This window comes from Callorhinus ursinus, unplaced genomic scaffold, assembly GCF_003265705.2.
Source record: "Callorhinus ursinus isolate GAN/ISIS: 27379988/994484 unplaced genomic scaffold, GSC_fseal_2.0 scaffold9, whole genome shotgun sequence".
Classification (NCBI taxonomy): domain Eukaryota; kingdom Metazoa; phylum Chordata; class Mammalia; order Carnivora; family Otariidae; genus Callorhinus; species Callorhinus ursinus.
Window position 1 is genome coordinate 24,545,839 of NW_027397071.1, and position 21,039 is coordinate 24,566,877.

Sequence of the window (21,039 nt, forward strand, 5' to 3'; positions counted from 1 at the left end):
GTCATTATTTTGCAATGTATACAAATGCTGAATACTATGTTATACACCTGAAACTATTAGACTATCGTATGTCAATTATACGGCAATAAAAAAAAGTGAAAACCACCCAATACAGTATGTTTCATAAAAGTCTTACAGACTATGGATAGAAGAATAATGACAGACTAAAACTCAGCATTTTGGTTCTCATTCTACTCTTACATAGTTGACTTTCCAGGAACGTAGTTAAGTAAAACTGTTTATTTATGAGTTCCTGGACTTTGCAATTAAAAGACCAACATATGCATTCTCACTATCAAGCTTAAGATCTCATTTCAATTAGTGAAGAAGCCCCAGGTCTCACAAATATTAATGGAATTGAGCAGTATAATGGTAACATATATACTGTCAACTAATTCTCCAGGAACTGTGATAATATGTATACCTACCTTAAGAGCCTCAAATTGGATAATTTATGTGAACTACTAAATCAAAATGCATAATATATGTGAACTACTAAACAAACGCAAACAAAAAACTTATGCATGTTATGTAATAAGTTCTATTTTCACATCTTTCCCAAAACCTCAATATAAAACTTTGGAAAGTTTTCATTTTAAACTAAGGGAAAAAGTTTAATCATAGAATAAAAAAGAGAGAGCTGGAATCAAATATTTGATGTTTAATACCAATCACCTATCAAAGCATTGAGATAAATGCTCCAGAGATAGCAAATATTATCAGCAAGACAGTATGGACTAAAAAACTTTAATAAGCTGAATATGAATACCATAGTGCAAAACCAGAATGTTATGCCATATAAGCAGAAAAAATTACTGAAAATTCTTAAATTAGAAAAATAAATCACACTTCTGTTACATAGCACAGGGTTTAGAAAGGTGAATGGAAGTCACTCCTGGGTTCTGCTACCTTATTTTATAAGAAAGAAAGAATGTCCAGAAATGATAAATGATTTGCCCAAACTTATCACCAAAGACATGTTCTATTGATTAAAAAAAAAAAACAAAAAAACCAAGCAATTTGTTTTTGAACTAAAAAAATTTAATTTCTTTAAAGACTGCTTGGCAATTTCATTGAAGTATTTGGTACTTATTTTAATATAGAAGGCCACCCAATTATTTTTTTTTAGGATTTTATTTATTTGAGAGAGAGAGCATGAGTGTGGGCGGGGGCAGAAAGGGGGTGGAGGGAGAGGGAGAAGCAGACTCCTTGTTGAGCAGGGAGTCTGATGCTGTGGGTCTCGATCCCAGGACCCTGGGATCATGACCTGAACCCAAGGCAGAACACTTAACCAAATGAGCCACCCGGGTGCCCCAGAACAACCCAATTATAAACTGCTGTTCCTTTTACCAAAATCATAATAACTAGAGTTAAAAAGTGGAAACAAAAGGAAAAAACCCTAGACCAGTGGTTCTCAAATGTGGCAGCACATTAATGTACTGAGAAAACACTATTCTAGACAGATGGCCTATTCAGGAAGACCCATTTTGAACAGAAAAAAAAATTTTTTTTAAGATTTTATTTATTTGAGAGAGAGAATGAGATAGAGAGAGCACGAGAGGGAGGAGGGTCAGAGGGAGAAGCAGACTCCCCGCCGAGCAGGGAGCCCGATGCAGGACTCGATCCCGGGACTCCAGGATCATGACCTGAGCCGAAGGCAGTCACTTAACCAACTGAGCCACCCAGGCGCCCGAACAGAAAATTTTTAAATGCACAAGACAAAATTCATCAATAATTTTGAAGACTCAAAGGCTCAAGTATAGACCTCAATATATATAAGTTTTTAATCAAGCCTGGGTCTTTGAATTTATCTTTCCGGTGCTTTTGCTCTGAAAACGCTTTAATTGATGAGGAAGTCATAAAGTTTAAAAAATCTGAATGATAAACTCTGATCACTTCTCTTAAATGGCAAAGATTATCCCCAACTGTCATTTCGTACTTCCTACATTCACTGACCCGTCCTCCCCCTAAAGCGTTAAAACAAAACCCAGACCTCAACCGAGGCCTTTTTGTCCTTTTTCCCCTGCATGAAAAAAATCATATCCTGTCACTTTTACAGAAAACCTAGGTTGTAGAACTAAAATGAGAAGTTGTTTTATTCCTGTTTGTAAGTCACCCATGAATAAGTAAGTTTTTTAAAAAAGAAAGTGTTAAAGAACTTCATAAATTTCATTCTCTGAAACTACACTGAAGCCAATAAAAGCAAAAAGTCTAACAAATGAAGTGACAAATTAACGTTGTCTTAATCAGGTAAAGAATTGATGCCATAACCAGTGAGTTTCTTTGCGTGTAAGTATTAAACAAATGAAATTATAAACATTCCTGAAAAATATTCTATTCTACACTAATCAAGTATTTGAACTTACATTTAGACAGTTCCTAAAGTTATTTCCTACAAGATTTCTATCAAAAGCACTACTACCAATGAACTGTTCCCATTTGTTTCTCAGTAATATTGACCACATGATTGAATCTATTGATTATATTCCTCCCGTTATAACACTCAAGATAGCCATAGTTGTTGCGCATTAGAACACTCTCAACAGGTTATGTGTACATACTAGGCAGAGCACAGCTAACAGCATGTAAGACGCATCTGGAATTCGTTTTATTGTCAAACCTCATTAACATCTTTGATCTGACATTTGGTGATATTTTGATGGTTATGAAAAATAATTTAGGAAAGCTTTGTATTTATACCAATGTTTAATAAATGTTCTTGACTAAACTGCACATGACAATTTCCATATACTGTTGTTGGTCAAGAAAATAATTTAAATGATAAAACCAAATTACAACAAATCTGCAATCAAGTACTGCTTCTACCCCAGATAACTCATTTATATTTTTCAAAGATTTGAGATTTCATTCCAACTCTATTTCGGAACTAATTTAATATCTTGTTTGAAATGTTAAAGAATTTTTAAGTCAAACTTCCCTTGGAAATCGTAACTCTGCCATTTTATTAACCCTATTTGATAAAGGAGAATTAAGTCTACTTTTCAAAAGTGCATAAAACAAGGTTTGAGAATACAGAGAAGATAATCATTTAAATAATGTAGAATGAACAACTGTAACACAATTTACAACACTTAAATGTTTTTCACAGATGTTACCTTTCAAACATTTTGCACACCCATTTCACACATCTGAAAAGAATGCGACTGCAGTAAAGACAGACCAACTCATAATACAGGGTAACTGAAGAACCATGCGACTGAATAATATTAGGGAATTAAGAAAAGTTAATATAGAGCTTTATCCTTGATAACCAAAATTACAAAAGATTATGACTTGGTCAAGAAAACTGCATACAGTCAAGCTGCTATAAAAATTCCAAAAGGCAGGTATTAAAAAATAGATTAAGAAAAAATTGCTAAAGGTCAATATCCTTCTATCAGGAAAGAATTTCTCACAAAAGCTTTCAGAGAAGTTTCCTCTATTAACATTTTGAAGAAATGAACTTATATTTTTATCTCCTATCTTGAATAATCAAAAGCCTCATTAACCAGAGTTATGGTAATGAAGATTTTCCAACCGTAAGTTTCAGTTCTGGGCAAATCATAATAAACTCTAAAGCTACAAAATTTTATGTATATTTTCAGTTAATTTTTACTTTCATAACAGATAAAGTTTTTGCTAATATTCCTAATTTTCACAAATTGTATTTTCTCAGTAAGTAATTCCATTTCCCTCCACCCTGAGACTTATACATACTTGGGATTTGTCATCTGCTCCTTGAGAATGTCATGTACATACTTAAGAATGGTAGATGCTTTACTTATTTTTACTAAAGTACTGCTATTGATATGGTCTGACAATTATCTTCATAATTTACAATCCTTTTATTTAGGGTTTTTGTTGTTCAAGTAAGAAATGTTCTTAGATTACACACTAAAAATTAAAAGCCTTACAGTATTTTGATGCATACAATTAAAGTTAATATTTAGGACAAGTTCCTATTGCTTCACTTACTAATTTATTTTGTTAAACAAGTAAAATAAACAAAAAAAAAAAATCCAAAAGAACTTAATGCTCATTTAAGGTAGGCATTGTGTTTGCAATTTATAACTGCACATTGTACATATAGTGTTTCTCGAATCAAGTACATAGTTGCAAAGTTTATAAAACAAAATTTTCAAAGAAAAATGCTAACCCATACTATCATGTTAGAAGACCAACTGACTTTAGCACCACAAACTTATACATTATTCATAAGTTCAAATATAAAAATATGTTGCTTTGACTTTTTAACAGTGTTTTCAAAAACAGTCCCTGTTATTGAAAAAGATGACATTAAACAAGAACACCAGTCATAAAATAAAAATTCAACACAAAGTGTTAAAAAAATTATAATTCTGAGGCCAAGTTATTCCACTAGAAAGTTATGAAAACATATATATTACGCCACTTTAAGAACACATAGTGGATGATAAACATCTTTCCTTCAAGCAATGTATTGGAAGAATCTATGAGAAATTGATAATTCAAATTAAAATTAAGGTATTTTTGAATACATCTATTGAAGCACTCTGTATAGAGTACTTTTCCACTAATGCTCAAGGCATTTATTGATCAGCAGCCAATACATAATTGGATAACTCAGTTTTATCCTACAAATAAAAGACAAAGTGCTCTAACTTATTAGGCCACAAATGCTTTATTAGATGAAATTACAAATGCTAATTACAATTTAAAATACTTTTCCAGCATTGTTTTATGCTTTAAAGTCAAATATAAGGAAATAATGTATAATCAGAGCCTAAAAATAATTTAAAAACTTACTACGACAAATTCCAGCAAAAGTAAAAATTTTTTATTATAACAAAAATGTTTACCCCTATACACTTTAGAAATATAAAAACAAAATGCAACAATGAACACCACATAAATGCAAACTAAACAGAACCAAAAGTGAAACAGAATGTATTGCAAGCCAGCAGACCCTTACTACCAGACTGAAGTAAGAGGGATATTCTTACAAATGGTAAGAATCACTGATGTGACAATATTCTGTGTAGGATATTTTTTTAAAAGAGAACTAAATTTCATGACAAACAAAAAACAACTAATTTAAAATAAAGCAAAATTTTAGGCACAAAAGTGCCCGATATTCTGAATGTGCCTTTTGGTGGACAATAATGGGATGCCACTGCCAAGTCAGTATCCTTGGGGCAGTGATTACTTGTCAACTACATAACCATCAATAATAAAGAGCACAAAGAAAACATGACTGAATTAAGCTTGATACAGTTGATGCTAAACTACCCAAGGTAATATGGTACTTTAGCATAACTGAAAATCTCAATTTGAAGTACATTTTTCCAGAAATAGAAGATAATATTCTATAGTGAAGAAAATAAACATTTTCTGGGATGACTGGTTTCTTAATTCCAAGTGATTATTCAATTTAGAATGTAGTGTCACAATAGGACATACTTTGCAACATTAGAGTTGGTCTGACAGATCATGGAGAGTAAAGTGAAAGATGTCCTCAAATATTTTTTAAATTTTATAAAAAAGTAAAGATCGAAATTTTATTATTTGTTATTTTCTCGTATTAAGATGTATTACATATTAAGAAACGATCTCCCACCTTTAGTAAACTTCTCAACATTACAAACCTGTAAGTCTTATACATATAATATCAAGTTTCATTTTACACAGTATCTCGTTTAAAGAAAATAGTAAGATTGTCAACATGCAATTAAATAATAAGCGTGGTGTCCAAACCATAGGTTCTGGGTAAGTGACAAACATTTCTTAAAAAATAGAAGTCTCAATAATACAAGAAAAAAATGTTCCCGCCAACAGAGGTAGACGTAAGGAGACAGCTAACCTGATTCAGAATCACTGCTGTCGGACGAGCCTGAATCGCTGCTACTGCTCTCGGTCTCCGATGAGCTGCCGCTGCTGCTGCTCTCGCTCAGCCGGGAACCACTTCCAACAGCCGGGGGGGGCTGAGCTTTCTCAGCTACAAAACGGGGAAGCACATTACACTGCCAGTAGAATTCAATAAGCACAGGAACATTTAAAACAAACAAACAAAACACATAAAAAACTGCCACCTACGTTTTGTTTGACATTTTCTAGAGTTTAATTGATTATTGACATCTAGTAACCGCTTTTCCAACTCCTGTTTTTTCTGTGAATGAAATTCTTCCTTGGACTTCGTTATTTTCTTACCTATGTGATTTAAGAGGGAAAGAAGTATTACCAAAAACTAACGCAAATAGCAGACTGATTTCTACTGATAGAAATACGTACCATGAGGTTTTAGCGGTCTTTTTCGTAGACATGTGGCAACATACTTTTCTAGTTCTCTCAGTGTTGATGCTTTCAGTGTTTCAAAGTCTATCTCTACCTCGTCACGGTTGGAATTTCTCAGAGAAGTCTCTCTTGATTGTATTATATGAACAACTCGCCCAAGTTTTTCTCCAGGGAGTTTGTTTATATCCAAGCTTAGCTGCCTTTTCTCATCATAGTTCATAGGCTTAGCATTAGCCTCATCTTCAGGTTTCAGAGCAAACACCTGTTGTTTCCTCTTCTTTGGCTGACTAAACAAAAATTAAATTTAGTCAAATTTATGTTAGATAATATTATTATATGAATAAGGTATAAAAAGATACGTACTTGTTTTTGGACTTTCCCTTTAATTTCACTTGCTTAAACTTTTTTCTTGGATTTTCATCTCTGTTATTAGCCTTTTCTTTCTTCTTTTCCCTTTTAGACTTATTCTTTTTCTTTAGCTTACAGAGAGGGACTTGGGAGAGAACCTGTAGCTGTTGATGAACAGCTTTCAGCTAATAAAGAAAAAAATTCTTTAAACATTCATGGCTCTAAATAATGAAACACATTAGGAAAAAAATGAAGGGCACTCAAAAGTCAAGCCTATCCTTCTGAAATTTTCCTATTACATTTCCTTTAAGTTCTTACTTCATTCCATAAATTCATTATTTTGAAGGACATACATTAAATCAGAAATACTATCATGTGCTCAACTCATAAACTTAGATATTCAACTAAAAACAGACCATGAAAATTAACATTTCCTGGTAATCTCAACTTTCTTTTTTCTTTTTTTTTTTAAAGATTTCATTTATTTATTTGACAGAGAGAGCCAGTGAGAGAGGGAACACAAGCAGGGAGAGTAGGAGAGGGAGAAGCAGGAGGTCTCCTGCTGAGCGGGGAGCCCGATGTAGGACTTGATCCCAGGACCCTGGGATCATGACCTAAGCCAAAGGCAGACGCTTAATGACTGAGCCACCCAGGTGCCCTAATCTTAACTTTCTAATTGTTTTTTTCAGGCTTGAGCTAGGAGCAGCTTAACATTTTATCACAAAAGGTAACAATGTTGAACAAAAACTCATCCATAAAATATCTTGGATTATGTCATATAAATCATTTCAGTGAGAATAAACTCACTGTGGTTAGAAAGATAACAGAATTTTAAGATACACAGATCTTTGGGTAAGAAAGACTATTAAACATTACAAATGTGCCAAGAAGTAAATAAAGCCACAGTTGTTAAGTGATCTAAATGTAACAGCTTTTAATCTACAAAAATGATTTTATAACAGATCTGCAGGAACAACTCATGAAAATACAAAAACTTTTATCAATACAATCTACTACCTGCTCCTGAAGCTTTGCAAGACGTTGAACTCGTTCATCTTCAGAATCATCAGAAGAGTTATCTTCGGAGGAAGCTTCACTACTGCTTTCTCTACCAAGGATTTTTGTGGTATCTGTTTTGACGGAGCAGACAGGCATACTCTCAACAGGTTCATCTGGGATTTTCGCAAAATGCATTTCAAAAACATCCTATAATGGAAGATTAGACCATAAAGATTTTCTGTATTTCCAACTTAATATAGCAATAACACCCTTCAACAAAAGTGTCATATTTTGATAACTCTATTTTTCATTGGGGTAATCACTACATAATATATACATCAAATCATTATGTTATATCCTTAAACTTATACAATGTTATATGTCCATTTTATCTCTATAAAACGAGGGTAGGGTGGGGGGGGGAATTTACCGAAGAAGAAACATAAGACTCATGCTTCCTTGCCTGCCAACCTTAGAACTTTTCTCCTCTCTTCCACATAAGATAGACCTCTCAAGTTGTATAGAGGACCTTCTTTCAAGGATCTCCTGCCCTATGATGCATCATTCCACTACCTCCCACTCCATTACATTCCACTCCACCCCTCTACTACATTCCACTCAAAAGTCCTAGAGCTTTACCTTCAGGAGGACATGGGCTCTAGTCAATCCTATCTCAGGTATCTACTATCCCCTCTTCACTAATATTTCCCCAATATCCTCTATGTGTAAGGCAGCCTCCTTAAAAGATTTGCTACTAATATGTGCTCTACCTCAAAAAACAACCTACATTTTAAGAGTCAATTTACTTAATAAATTGTGCTTTATATTTGGGAAGTGGGCATTCTTTATCTTTTGAGTTATGGCTCTAAAATTTCCAAACTAGGGGCGCCTGGGTGGCTCAGTCAGTTAAGCATTTGCCTTCAGCTCAAGTCTGGATCTCAGGGTCCTGGGATCAAGCCCCACACTGGGCTCTCTGCTTGGTGGTGGGTCTGCTTTCTCCCTCTCCCTCTGTGATCTCTCTCACTTTCATTCTCTCAAATAAATACAATCTTTTAAAAAAATAAAATAAAATTTCCAAATTATGTTCAGAGAAAACTCACTTTCAGAGCACACCTATCAAGTTACCTGGAGCATTCTTGCCATTGTCACTATTTCATGATCTGGAGGATTGTATTTGTAGCAATTCATGAACATTAATCTAACATCTGCAGCAAATTCATATGCATCTTTATATTCTTGGTTGTCCATTTTTCCCTAAATTAAAGAAAAATTATAGGATTCACAAACATAGTTTGATAATCATTTGAGCATTTACATTAATTCTTTATATTATGAAATAGTTGAAACATACAAAAGAACACAGGTAATACCAAAACCAGATACCCACCCTCCAAATTTGATAATTGTTAAAATTCTGCTATATTTGTTTTGTATTTTTTGACTTTGAAAATATCCAATGAATTTTGACAAGTAGAGATAAGGAGGATATTCCAAGTTTAAAAAAAAAAAGAACAGGAACAAAATCACAAAAGCAGGAAAAGAGTGCATTTCCAGATAATCTTAGATAAGTATGATTCTAGGAAAGCAATGAAAAGATAAATTCCTTCAACCAACCTTGATTTAAATAAAGGTTTTTATTAAAATTTCCTCAAAATGAAAAGACATTTAAAATCGAACAGAATTGGTAAAAGGAAGGAAATAATAAAGATCAGAGCTGAAATAAAGAGACTAAAAAAAACAATAGAAAAGACCAATGAAACCAAGAGCCAATCCTTTGAAAAAATAAAACAAAACTGATAAACCTTGAGCCAGAAACATCAAAAAAGAGAGGACTCAAAATAAGAAATGAAAGATAAGTAACAACCGATCCACAGAAATACAAAGGGTAAGAGATTACTACAAAAAAATAATAGGGCAACAGATTAAGATAACCTAGAAGAAATGGATAAATTCCCAGAAACACACAATCTTCCAAGACTAAGTCATGATGAAATAGAAAATCTGAACAGACCGATTACTAGTAATGGAATTGATAAGTAATCAAAAACTCCCAAGAAACAGAAGTTGAGGACTACATGGCTTCACAAGTGAATCCTACCAAACATTTAAAGAGTTAATACCTAACTTCCTCAAACTATTCAAAAAAATGGAAAAGGAAGAAAAATTTCCAAATTCCTTCTATGAGGCCAGTGTCACCCTGATACCAAAACAACAAAGACACTATAAAAAATTAAAAAATTAAAAAAATTACAGGTCAATATCCCTGAAGAACATAGATGCAAAAAAAAAAATTACAGGTCAATATCCCTGATGAACATAGATGCAAAAATCCTCAACAAAATATTAGCAGAATTCATTCACCATAATCAAGTGGGATTTATCCCAGGAATGCAAGGATGATTCAGTATCTGCAAATCAATCAATGGGATACAACACATGAACAAAATGAAAGATAAAAGCCATACAGTCATCTCAATAAATGCAGAAAAAAATCCGACAAAATTCAAATCTGTTCATGATAAAACTCTCAACAGTGTATTTTGAAGGGAACATACCTCAATATAATAAATGCCATATATGAAAAACCCAGCTAACATCATACTCAGTGTGAAAAACTGAAAGCTTTTCTTCTAAGACAAAGAACAAGGATGTCCATGCTCACCACTTTTATTCGACATAGTACTAAAAATTCTAGCTGCAGCAATCAGACAAGAAGCAGCAGCAAAAACAAAAACAAACCTAGGACTGAATCTAACCAAGACAGTAAAAGACCTGTAACTCTGAAAATTATAAGACACTGATGAAAAAAAGTGAAAACATAAATGGAAAGATAAACCATGCTCTCAAAAGGAATGAGATCTTGCCATTTGCAACGACGTGGATGGAACTGGAGGGTGTTATGCTGAGTGAAATAAGTCAATCAGAGAAAGACATGTATCATATGACCTCACTGATATGAGGAATTCTTAATCTCAGGAACAAACTGAGGGTTGCTGGAGTGGTCGGGGGTGGGAGGGATGGGGTGGCTGGGTGATGGACATTGGGGAAGATATGTGCTACGGTGAGCGCTGTGAATTGTGTAAGACTGTTGAATCACAGATCTGTACTTCTGAAACAAATAACGCAACATATGTTAAGAAAAAAGAAAAAGAAGAAGATAGCAGGAGAGGAAGAATGAAGGGGAGTAAGTCAGAGGGGGAGACGAACCAGGAGAGATGATGGACTCTGAAAAACAAACTGAGGTTTCTGGAGGGGAGGAGGGTGGGGGGATGGGTTAGCCTGGTGATGGGTATTGAGGAGGGCACGTTCTGCATGGAGCACTGGGTGTTATGAACAAACAATGAATCATGGAACAGTACACCAAAACAAATTATGTAATATATGGTGATTAACATAACAATAAAAAAATAAAAAAAAAAGATAAACCATGCTCATGAACTGGAAGAACAGTTAAAATGTCCATGCCACCCAAAGCAATCTACAGATTTAATGCAATCCCTTTGAAAATACCAATAGTAGTTCTCATAGACCTAGGACAAAAAGGAACCACAAAGACCTTGAATCACCAAAGCAATCTTAAGAACGTAACTAGAGGTACTGCAATCCCAGATTTCAAGATATACATTACAAATCTACAGTAATCAAAACAGTGTGGTACTGGCACAAAAACAGACTGATACATCAGTAGAACAGGACAGAGAGCCCAGAAATAAATCAACACTTATATGGTCAGTTAACCTATGACAAAGGAGGCAAGAATATACAATGGGGACTAGACGGTCTCTTCAAATGGTGCTGCAAAAACTAGACAGTTATGTGCAGAAGAATGAAAACTGAACCACCTTCTTAAACTATACATAAAAATAAACTCAAAATGGATTAGAGACCTAAATGAAACATAAAAACCATAAAACTAGAAGAAAACACAGGTAGTAATCTCCTGAACATGGGCCTTAGCAACATTTTCCCCTCAGGCCAGGAAAACAAAAGCAAAAATAAAGTACATCAGACAAAAAAGCTTTTGCACAATGAAGAATATCATAAAACAAAAAGGCAACCAACTGAATGGGACAAGAGATGCACAAATTATGTATCTGATAAGGGGTTAATATCCAAGATACATAAATAATTCATAAAAGAAAACAAAAACACTAATTCAGAAAAATATATGTAAGTATATTGCAGTATTACTTACAACAGCCAAGGTATGGAAGCAACCTCAGAATCCACCAATAGATGAATGGATAAAGATGTCACACACACACACACACACACACACACACACCCACACCCACACCCCAAGTGAAATATTACTCAGCCATAAAAAAGGATGAGATCTTGTCACCTGCAACAACATGGTATGACCTAGAGGGTATTATGCTAAGTGAAATAAGACAGAGGAAGACAAATACTGTATCATCTCACTTGTATATGGAATCTAAAAAACAAAACAGGGCGCCTGGGTGGCTCAGTTGTTTAAGTGACTGCCTTAGGCTCAGGTCATGATCCTGGAGTCCCGGGATCGAGTCCCACATCAGGCTCCCTGCTGAGCAGGGAGTCTGCTTCTCCCTCTGAACCTCTTCCCTCTCGGGCTCTCTATCTCTCATTCTCTCTCTCTCAAATAAATAAAATCTTTAAAAAACAAAACAAACACACAGAAACTGTCTAATAAGTACTGAGAACAAACTGATGGTTGCAAGGGAGGGAGAGGGGGATGAAAGAAATAGGTAAAGGGGATTAAGAGGTACAAACTTCTACTTAAAAAATAAGCAAGCCACGGGGATGAAAATTATAGAACGGGGAATATATAATCAGTAATATCGTAATAACATTGTATGGTGACAGATGGTAACTACACTTTCATGGTGAGTACTGCATAAAATACAGAACTGTCAATCATTATGTTGTACACCTTAATCATATAAACATTGTATGTCAACTACACTTCGATTAAAAATTAAGGCCTGCTTGGCTGGTTCAGTTGGTAAAGCATTTGACTCTTATCTTAGGGGTCTTGAGTTCGAGTCCCACACTGGGGTTTACTTGAAAAAAAAAATTAAAAAAATAATAATTTAAAAGATCTGACCACGCCAGCAGAAGACTCCCCCCAAAAAAATGTAGAGAGGTTTGGAAACTATATAAATGTCTTATCCCCCCCAAAATTGCATCAGAATTATGCATTAAAAATATAATCTTGAATCTATAATGAGAAAAAATGTTTAAAACATAGTAAGTGAAAATTCAGGGTACAGAGTTATAGTACATACTGTAACTCAAACATTGTGGCAAAGAACAATGGGTGTGTTTGAATAGAAGAAAAAGAAAGATGTTTAAAAATTTTCCCATGATTCATTCCAGGTGATATGACTAACTAATGATTTTAATCTTCTTCATTATCTTTTTCTGAATTAAAACAATTTTTACAATGACAAGATTACTTTTATAATCAAGAAACGAAGTTTCTCCTATTACGACAATATTTACCTTAATAGTTCCAAGATCCATTGGATTTTTCACAATATCATAGTAGTTATGGAGCCCCAAAGCATTAACATCAACAGGGTTATAAAAGGGCCATGCATAGGATAAGTGTTTCTTTGCAAGCATTTCTTTAAGAATCTCACTACAGTGCCTTAACTGTTCGGTCACTTTAACATTCTTTACAACTTTACATTGTTGTTGAGAATCTGGCAGAACAGTCTTCAGCACATTTTCTTTTATAGGTGGCATTTTCACCGATTTTTTTTCTGCAAGCGTTGGGGAAGATTCACCACTTGCTTTAACTACTGAAGTTGTAGGAGTTGTGGTATCTGCTTTCCTCTTCACACCCCTTGTAACCTGAAATAATTCAGTAACAACAAAAACTATAATGAAGGGGACATTCAGAGCAAGTTTTCAAACTTAGCAGCACCAAGTCTTCCTTATATTAAATATTAGTAAAGGTTAATTTCTCTTTTATAGGTAAAATAAATAGTTCAAGTATTTTTTCCTAATATCCAAAGAATTGTCTTGTGTAAACCTTTGAGATAAATAAAGATATATGGGAAAATAAGTCATAGTTATACAAAAACAAGTTTCTGAATACCTGAAATCAGCTGTGGTATACAATTTTAATTACCAACCCAAAAGAAGTTATATAACACACAGAATGGATAGTTGGGCAACTGATATTAACACTAAAAATACAGTAAGCCAGTTCAAATTCTACCAAGAAATCTCTAAAATTTGGTTCACATCCTAGGTCTCTGTTACAAAATGTACACAGACAAAAAGATTAACTGTGGTAAGCTGAAGCCCAACTGTTTTTCATATCAACTTAAAAAAAAGGTTTAGTCATCACAACAACTCCTTACATTAAACCATTTTAAAACTACAGTGAACTTACTTGGGCCACTGTTTGTGAGGTAGAGTCGAGTGGAGTGCCTTGTGCCATGTTTGAAGGAGAAACTGATGTCTCAGGAAATACAGAGGGAATCACTTGCGGCTTAAATACTTTTTCCAGTGCTTTGGGGGATTGTTTTTCTTTAACAGAAGGAACTGCTACATTATGTTGAATGCCTAGTAATGTGTGAACCAGAGTCAACATGTGACTAAAATATAAACTATTTTTCTTAATATTCTATTTTAATTCATTTAGTTCAGCTTTTTAGCAATATAAACACAATACACTCCCATTCCCCTCTGAAACCCTCCCACACACACTCACTAACAGTTGTCAGAGCAATTTAGATACAATATTGGGAGACTTCAAACCTATGCTTTGTAAGGACCTGCATGACCTATGCCCTCCACCCTCCCACCACCCTCCTTCTAACCTTACTTCCTATCCCTCCCCCCTTCACTTATTTCACTTCAGCCTACTGGCCTGCCACAAATCCTCAAATTTGGTAAGGAGAAGCAGACTATTCTCTCTGCCTGGAAGGAGATATCCTCATGGCTCACTCCAAATTCCCTTTATACCTTTACTGAAATGTTATCTTCTCAGGCCGTCCTATGTAAAACAACTGTCTTTCAACCCCACTACTTTGTTCTCTTATTCTTACTTTTTTCCTGCCATTATCACATTTGACATACAGCATATAGGTATCCCTGACTCTCCGAATTCTTGCTTAACAAACTCAGGAACCAAAAAGGTTTGAATATATTTTAAGACAGGGCTGGAGCACCTGGATGGCTCAATTGGTTAAGCATCTGCCTTCGGCTCAGGTCATGGTCCCAGGGTCCTGGGATTGAGCCCCATATCAGGCTCAGCGGGGAGCCTGCTTCTCCCTCTGCCTGCCAATCCTCCTGCTTGTGCTCTCTCTCTCACTCTATATGTCAAATAAATAAATAAAATCTTAAAAAAAAAAAAAGACAGGGCTTGTATTCCTCAATCTCTGAGTTCTCATTATCCACAAATTAAAACTTAGGAACCAAATAGACTGAGATAACCTCATATCTTTTGATATCCCAACTGTGGCTCTTTGAACTCAGGAGCTAAACACGGCTAAGTATAATGAGGAATACTTACATTTACTTAATTTTACTAATTTCCTGAACTAGAACAAAAAGCTCTGTGAGGGGAAGGGAACTTTGTTTCAATCTCTACAATATCTCTTGTGCCTAATACATAACTTGGAATGTACGAACATTCCAGGACGAACATCTATTGAATGCCATTATGTATCAGGCCACCTTTCTAGGTGCTAGAGCACAATAATGAACAAGATAGACACAGTTTCTGTCCTTGGTGAGCACACTGTCTAGTGTAAGAAATAGAGAAAAAAAACAATCAAATTGATTACAAGTGATGTTGACTGCTAGAATGGAAATAAATGGGGTGCTGACTAAATTAAGGCAGAGACCTACTATAAAGAAGATAAGTCAAGCAGGCCTCTCTGAAGAGGCACCAATTAAGATGTTACTGTAAAGATAAGAAGTAGCCAGTCAGAGAATGGGGTGGCAGTAAAAATGTATTTCAAGACAATCAGTAGGGAAAACCAGTGAATGAGAAGAAAGTAGCTCAAGATGAGAATGGAGAATTGGGCAAATACCAGATCACAAAGGGCCACAGTAGGAATTCAGACTTCATTTTAACATGGGAAGCTAAAGAGAGGCTTTAAGCAGGCTAATGATGTATTTTAGTTTATTTTTTAAATACTGCCTTTGCTACTGTATAGACAATAGACCACACAGAATAATCAGGATCACAGGGAGTAAGAAGATGGTAGCCTGACCTAGGATAATTACAAAAACAAACTGAGGGTTGAATACAAATGACTTACTAATGATCAGAATGTGAGAAAGAATCTGAGGAAGAAAGGAATCAAGGACAACTTCTACTATTCTGGCTTGAATAACTGTGTATTAGTGTCATTTTCTGTTACACAGAATAATCTGAGGAACATCAGTATTTAACTGTGAGCCAGTTAAATGATAAGACGTGTATAAGACATCCAAGTGGAAATGTCCACTGGCTATAGTAGAGACATAATTTGGGGATTAATAGCACACAGATGGAATTTAGAAAAAGAATATCTAATATCAAACCCTGAAAAGAAAACTCCAATATTTTAGAGGTTTAATAGAAAAGGATAATGCTAAGAGTACTACACAATGGAAAGTAAACTCACAAAATTAGAGTGTGTACCAAGAATAAAGGCATTTCAAGAAAGAGTACATTAAAAGGATTATTCATCATGACCACATGGGATTTATTCCTGGGCTCGAAGGGTGGTTTAACATCGGCAAATCAATCACTGTGGATACAATACATCAATAAAAGAAAGGACAAGAACCACACGATCCTCTCAACAGATGCAGGAAAAGCATTTGACAAAGTACAGCATCCTTTCTTGATTAAAACTCCCATAGTAGGGATAGAGGGAACATATCTCATTATCATAAAAGCCATATATAAAAAGCCCACAGCAAATATCATTCTCAATGGGGAAAAACTGAGAGCTTTCCCCCAAGGTCAGGAACATGGCAGGGATGTCCACTATTACCACTGATGTTCAACATACTACTCAAAGTCCTAGCCTCAGCAATCAGCCAACAAAGAGAAATAAAAGGCATTCAAATCAGCAAAGAAGTAGTCAAACTCTCATTCTTTGCAGATGACATGATACTCTGTGTGGAAAACCCAAGACTCCACCCCAAAATTGCTAGAATTCATACAGGCATTCAGCAAAGTGGCAGGATATAAAATCAATGCACAGAGATCAGTTGCATTTCTATACACTAACAATGAGACAGAACAAAGAGAAATTAAGGAGTCGATCCCATTTACAATTGCACCAAAAATCATAAGATACCTAAAGAATAAATCTAACCAAAGAGGCAAAGGATCTATACTCAGAAAACTATAAAAGACTCGTGAAAAAAATTGAGGAAGACACAAAGAAATGGAAAAACCTGCCATGCTCATGGATTGAAAGAACAAATACGGTTAAAGTGTCTATGGTACCTAGAGCAAGACACATTCAGTGCAATCCCTATCAAAATACCATCAATTTTTTTCACAGAGCTGGAACAAATAATCCTAAAATGTGTATGGAACCAGAAAAGATCCCAAATAGCCAAAGGAATGTTGAAAAAGAAAACCAAAGCTGGTGGCATCACAATTCCAGACTTGAAGCTTTATTACAAAGCTATAATCATCAAGACATACTGTCTTGATGGGATGGTATGGTCTTGGCACAAAAACAAATAGATCAATGGAACAGAATAGAAAACCCAGAAATGGCCCCTCAACTCTATGGTCAACTAATCTTTGACAAAGCAGGAAAGAATATCCAATGGAAAAAAGACAGTCTCTTCAACAAATGGTGTTGGGAAAATCGGACAGCTACATGCAGAAGAATGAAACTGGACCACTTTCTTACATCACACACAAAAATAGACTCGAAATGGATGAAAAACTGAAATATGAGACAGGAATCCATCAAAATCCTTGAGAACACAGGCAGCAACCTCTTCAACCTCAGCTGCAGCAGCTTCTTGCTAGACACATTGCCAAAGGCAAGGGAAACAAAAGCAAAAATGAACTATTGGGACCTCATGAAGATAAAAAGCTTCTGCACAGCAAGGGAAAAAGTCAACAAACTAAAAGGAAACCTATGGAATGGGAGAAGATATTTGCAAATGGCATATCAGATTAAGGGCTAGTATCCAAAATTTATAAAGAACTTAATACCCAAAGAACAAATAATCCAATCGAGAAATGGGCAAAAGATATGAACAGATATTTCTGCAAAGAAGACATCCAAATGACCAACAGACACATGAAAGAGTGCTCAACATCACTCGGCATCAGGGAAATACAAATCAAAACCACAATGAGATACCACCTCACACCAGTCAGAATGGCTAAAATTAACAAGTCAGGAAACGACAGATGTTGGTGAGGATGCGGAGAAAGGGGAACCCTCCTACACTGTTGGTGGGAATGCAAGCTGGTGCAGCCACTCTGGAGAAGTATGGAGGTTCCTCAGAAAGTTGAAAATAGAGGAACTTTTTTTTTTAGAGCAACATATTCTATGCTGTGTCATAAAATATGACACAGCAATTGCACTACTGGGTATTTACCCCGAAGATACACATGTGGTAATCCAAAGGCACACCTGCACCCCAATGTTGATAGCAGCAACGTCCACAATAGCCAAACTATGGAAAGAGCCCAGATGTCCATCGACAGATGAATGGTTACAGAAGAAGTGGTATATGTATACCAAGGAATATTACTCAGCCATCAAAAAAGTGAAATCTTGCCATTTGCAATGATGTGGATGGAACTAGAGGGTATTATACTAAGTGAAATAAGTCAGAGAAAGACAATTATCATATGATCTCACTCCTATGTGGAACTTAACAAAACAGGATCAAAGGGGAAGAGAGGAAAAAATAAAACAAGACAAAATCAGAGAGGGAGACAAACCGTAAGAGACTCTTAATCATAGGAAACAAATTGAGGGTTGCTGGAGGGGTGGGGGTAGGTGGGGTAACTGGGTGATGGACAGTGGGTAAGGCATGTGATGTGATGAGCACTGGTATTATATAAGACTGATGAATCATTGAACTCTACCTCTGAAATTAATAGTACACTATATGTTATTAATTGAATTTAAATTAAAAAGGGTGAACATAGTAAACTTTTCTACAACCGTTATGATAAATACCTATCATCTACTTACCAGTGTCTGCCTTGATGGAATAAAATTTGATTTGGTGAGAAAAAAAAATCAAAACTGTAATGAGGTAACAAATATTCTATTTTTGGACTTATGAATAATAAAATGTGCATTCTTTAATCAATGAAAAAAAAGAAAGAGATAGTAGCTTTCTAATGCAAATACTGACAAGAGGTCAAGTAAAATGAGAATAGAAAAATATTATTTAAATTTCCCACATCAAGACTGTAAGAGACCCTGACTGACAAGAACTTTTTAGGTGGTGTGGTAAGAATCTTCTTGGTGATGTAGTGAGGCTAGAACCTATACTGAAGTGAATTCATGAATGTATAAGAGAAAAACAAAAAATGGGACAGAAGCCGGAAAGAGACAAGTAAAAGATGAACTTTAAAGATAAGATATTAGAGCATGTTTATAGAGTAATGAGACTAAGTCTACAAAGGAGAGATTAATGATATACGAAACAAAGGGGATAACCAAAGGAATAAAATCCTTGACAAGGTGAAGAGGGAAGAGGGAAGATCCAGGTCATGAAGGCAATGGCCCAAAGTGACAGAAGAGGAAAGGATCCTGCTATAGACCTTTGCTCTAGCTGATCCCTCTGCCTGGAATGTTCTTTCTTCAAATCTTAACTTCTCAATGAGGCCCACTCAGAACCCATCAGGTTTGTTTGCCTCTCTTTCTCTACTAGAATATAAACTCTTAAGATGGCAAAAGTTTTTGTTTCATTCATTGGTATGTCCCAAGAACTAGAACTGTGTTGTAGTACCTAAAAGTTACTCAAGTATTTCATCAATCAATAAATCAACATCAATTCTAAAAAATAAAAAATATATAAATCAACACCAATTCAATTTAATGTACTAAATTGAATTTTTTTCTTTGCCATTATTTGGACTAGCTATTGTCATATGACAGTTTCCCTACCACTGTGCATAAAAATGACATGACTCTGGCAGCAGAATGTTCCTAGAAAAAGTTATTTGGAAACCTAGATCTTTACTCCAAAGCCAAATCCTACCAATCCTTCAAAGCCTGACTCAAGTTCTATCACCAGTAAACGCCTTCCCCAGCTTTACCAGTGCAAATCAACTTCTTACTCTCTTGAACCACAGCATGTACTATGTGTAATTTCATCTGACATTTATTATAATGCATTGTCTTATTGTTTTTAAAGTTTTATTTATTTATTTTTTAAAGATCTATCCATTCATTTTAGAGAGACAGAGCAAGAAAGCGGGGGTCAGGGAGGGGTGAGTAGAGAGGGAAACCTGAAGCAGACTCCCCGCTGAGAGCAAAGCTTGACACGGGGCTCGATCCCAGGACTCTGAGATCATGACCTGAGCCCAAATTAAGAGTCAGCCGCTCAACCGAATGAGCCACCTTAGCAGCCCCTGAAGTTTTATTTCTAACTAAAATGTAAATTGAACTGGAGAGTTAGGGTGGTTATACATCTTTGTAACCCCATAATATGTACATTATAAGTGAGAAACATCCAGTTACATATTGACAAGAGAAACAAAGTCAAAGAATTTTCGTCTGAGGGAAACTTACACTCTTAGCAGTAATTTGAGCATTTGAAACAAGTAGCTAAAACTTACACATTAAGAATGTATTAAAGTGTTTTTTCTAAGGGAAGCATTCTAAAAAAAGCATTTTTACCTTGCTAGAGATAATATTTTAAGTTGGCAATAATTATCACTTTGCTTTAGCAATTTAAATAGCATACTGATCTATATATTACCTACCTTGTAAGGGCTCATTTTATTTTATTTTTAAAGATTTTATTTATTTATTTGACAGAGAGACACAGCGAGAGCAGGAACACGAACAGGGGGAGTGGGAGAGGGAGAGGCAGGCTTCCCGCTGAGCAGGGAGCCCGATGCGGGGCTCGATCCAGGACCCTGGGATCACGACCTGAGCCAAAGGCAGACGCTTAACGACTGAGCCACCCAGGCACCCCTCATTTTATTTTATTTATTTAAATTTTTATTTTATTAGGTTATGTTAATCACCATACATTACATCACTGGTTTTTGATATAGTGTTCCATGATTCATTGTTTGCGTATAACACCCAGTGCTCCATTTAGTCCATGCCCTCTTTAATACCCATCACCAGGCTAACCCATCCCCCCACCCCCCTCCCCTCTAGAACTCTGTTTATTTCTCAGAGTCCATAGTCTCTCATGATTCATCTCCTGCTCTGTTTCCCCCCCTTCATTTTTCCCTTCCTTTTTTTTTTTTTTTAA

The 21,039-nt window shown here is 35.4% G+C and overlaps 1 protein-coding gene across 1 annotated transcript in view; it reads right to left on the reverse strand.

Annotated features, from left to right (window-relative positions):
* BRDT (bromodomain testis associated) overlaps window positions 1-21,039 on the reverse strand; it is a 78,119-nt gene that overhangs the window by 37,206 nt on the left and 19,874 nt on the right. Inside the window, exons 5-12 of the mRNA XM_073896818.1 lie at window positions 14,003-14,175; window positions 13,102-13,455; window positions 8,743-8,871; window positions 7,636-7,824; window positions 6,634-6,803; window positions 6,268-6,557; window positions 6,073-6,186; window positions 5,840-5,974 (exon numbers count right to left, since the gene is read on the reverse strand). Coding sequence (XP_073752919.1) covers window positions 5,840-5,974; window positions 6,073-6,186; window positions 6,268-6,557; window positions 6,634-6,803; window positions 7,636-7,824; window positions 8,743-8,871; window positions 13,102-13,455; window positions 14,003-14,175 — 1,554 coding nt within the window. The remainder of the gene's footprint in view (window positions 1-5,839; window positions 5,975-6,072; window positions 6,187-6,267; window positions 6,558-6,633; window positions 6,804-7,635; window positions 7,825-8,742; window positions 8,872-13,101; window positions 13,456-14,002; window positions 14,176-21,039) is intronic.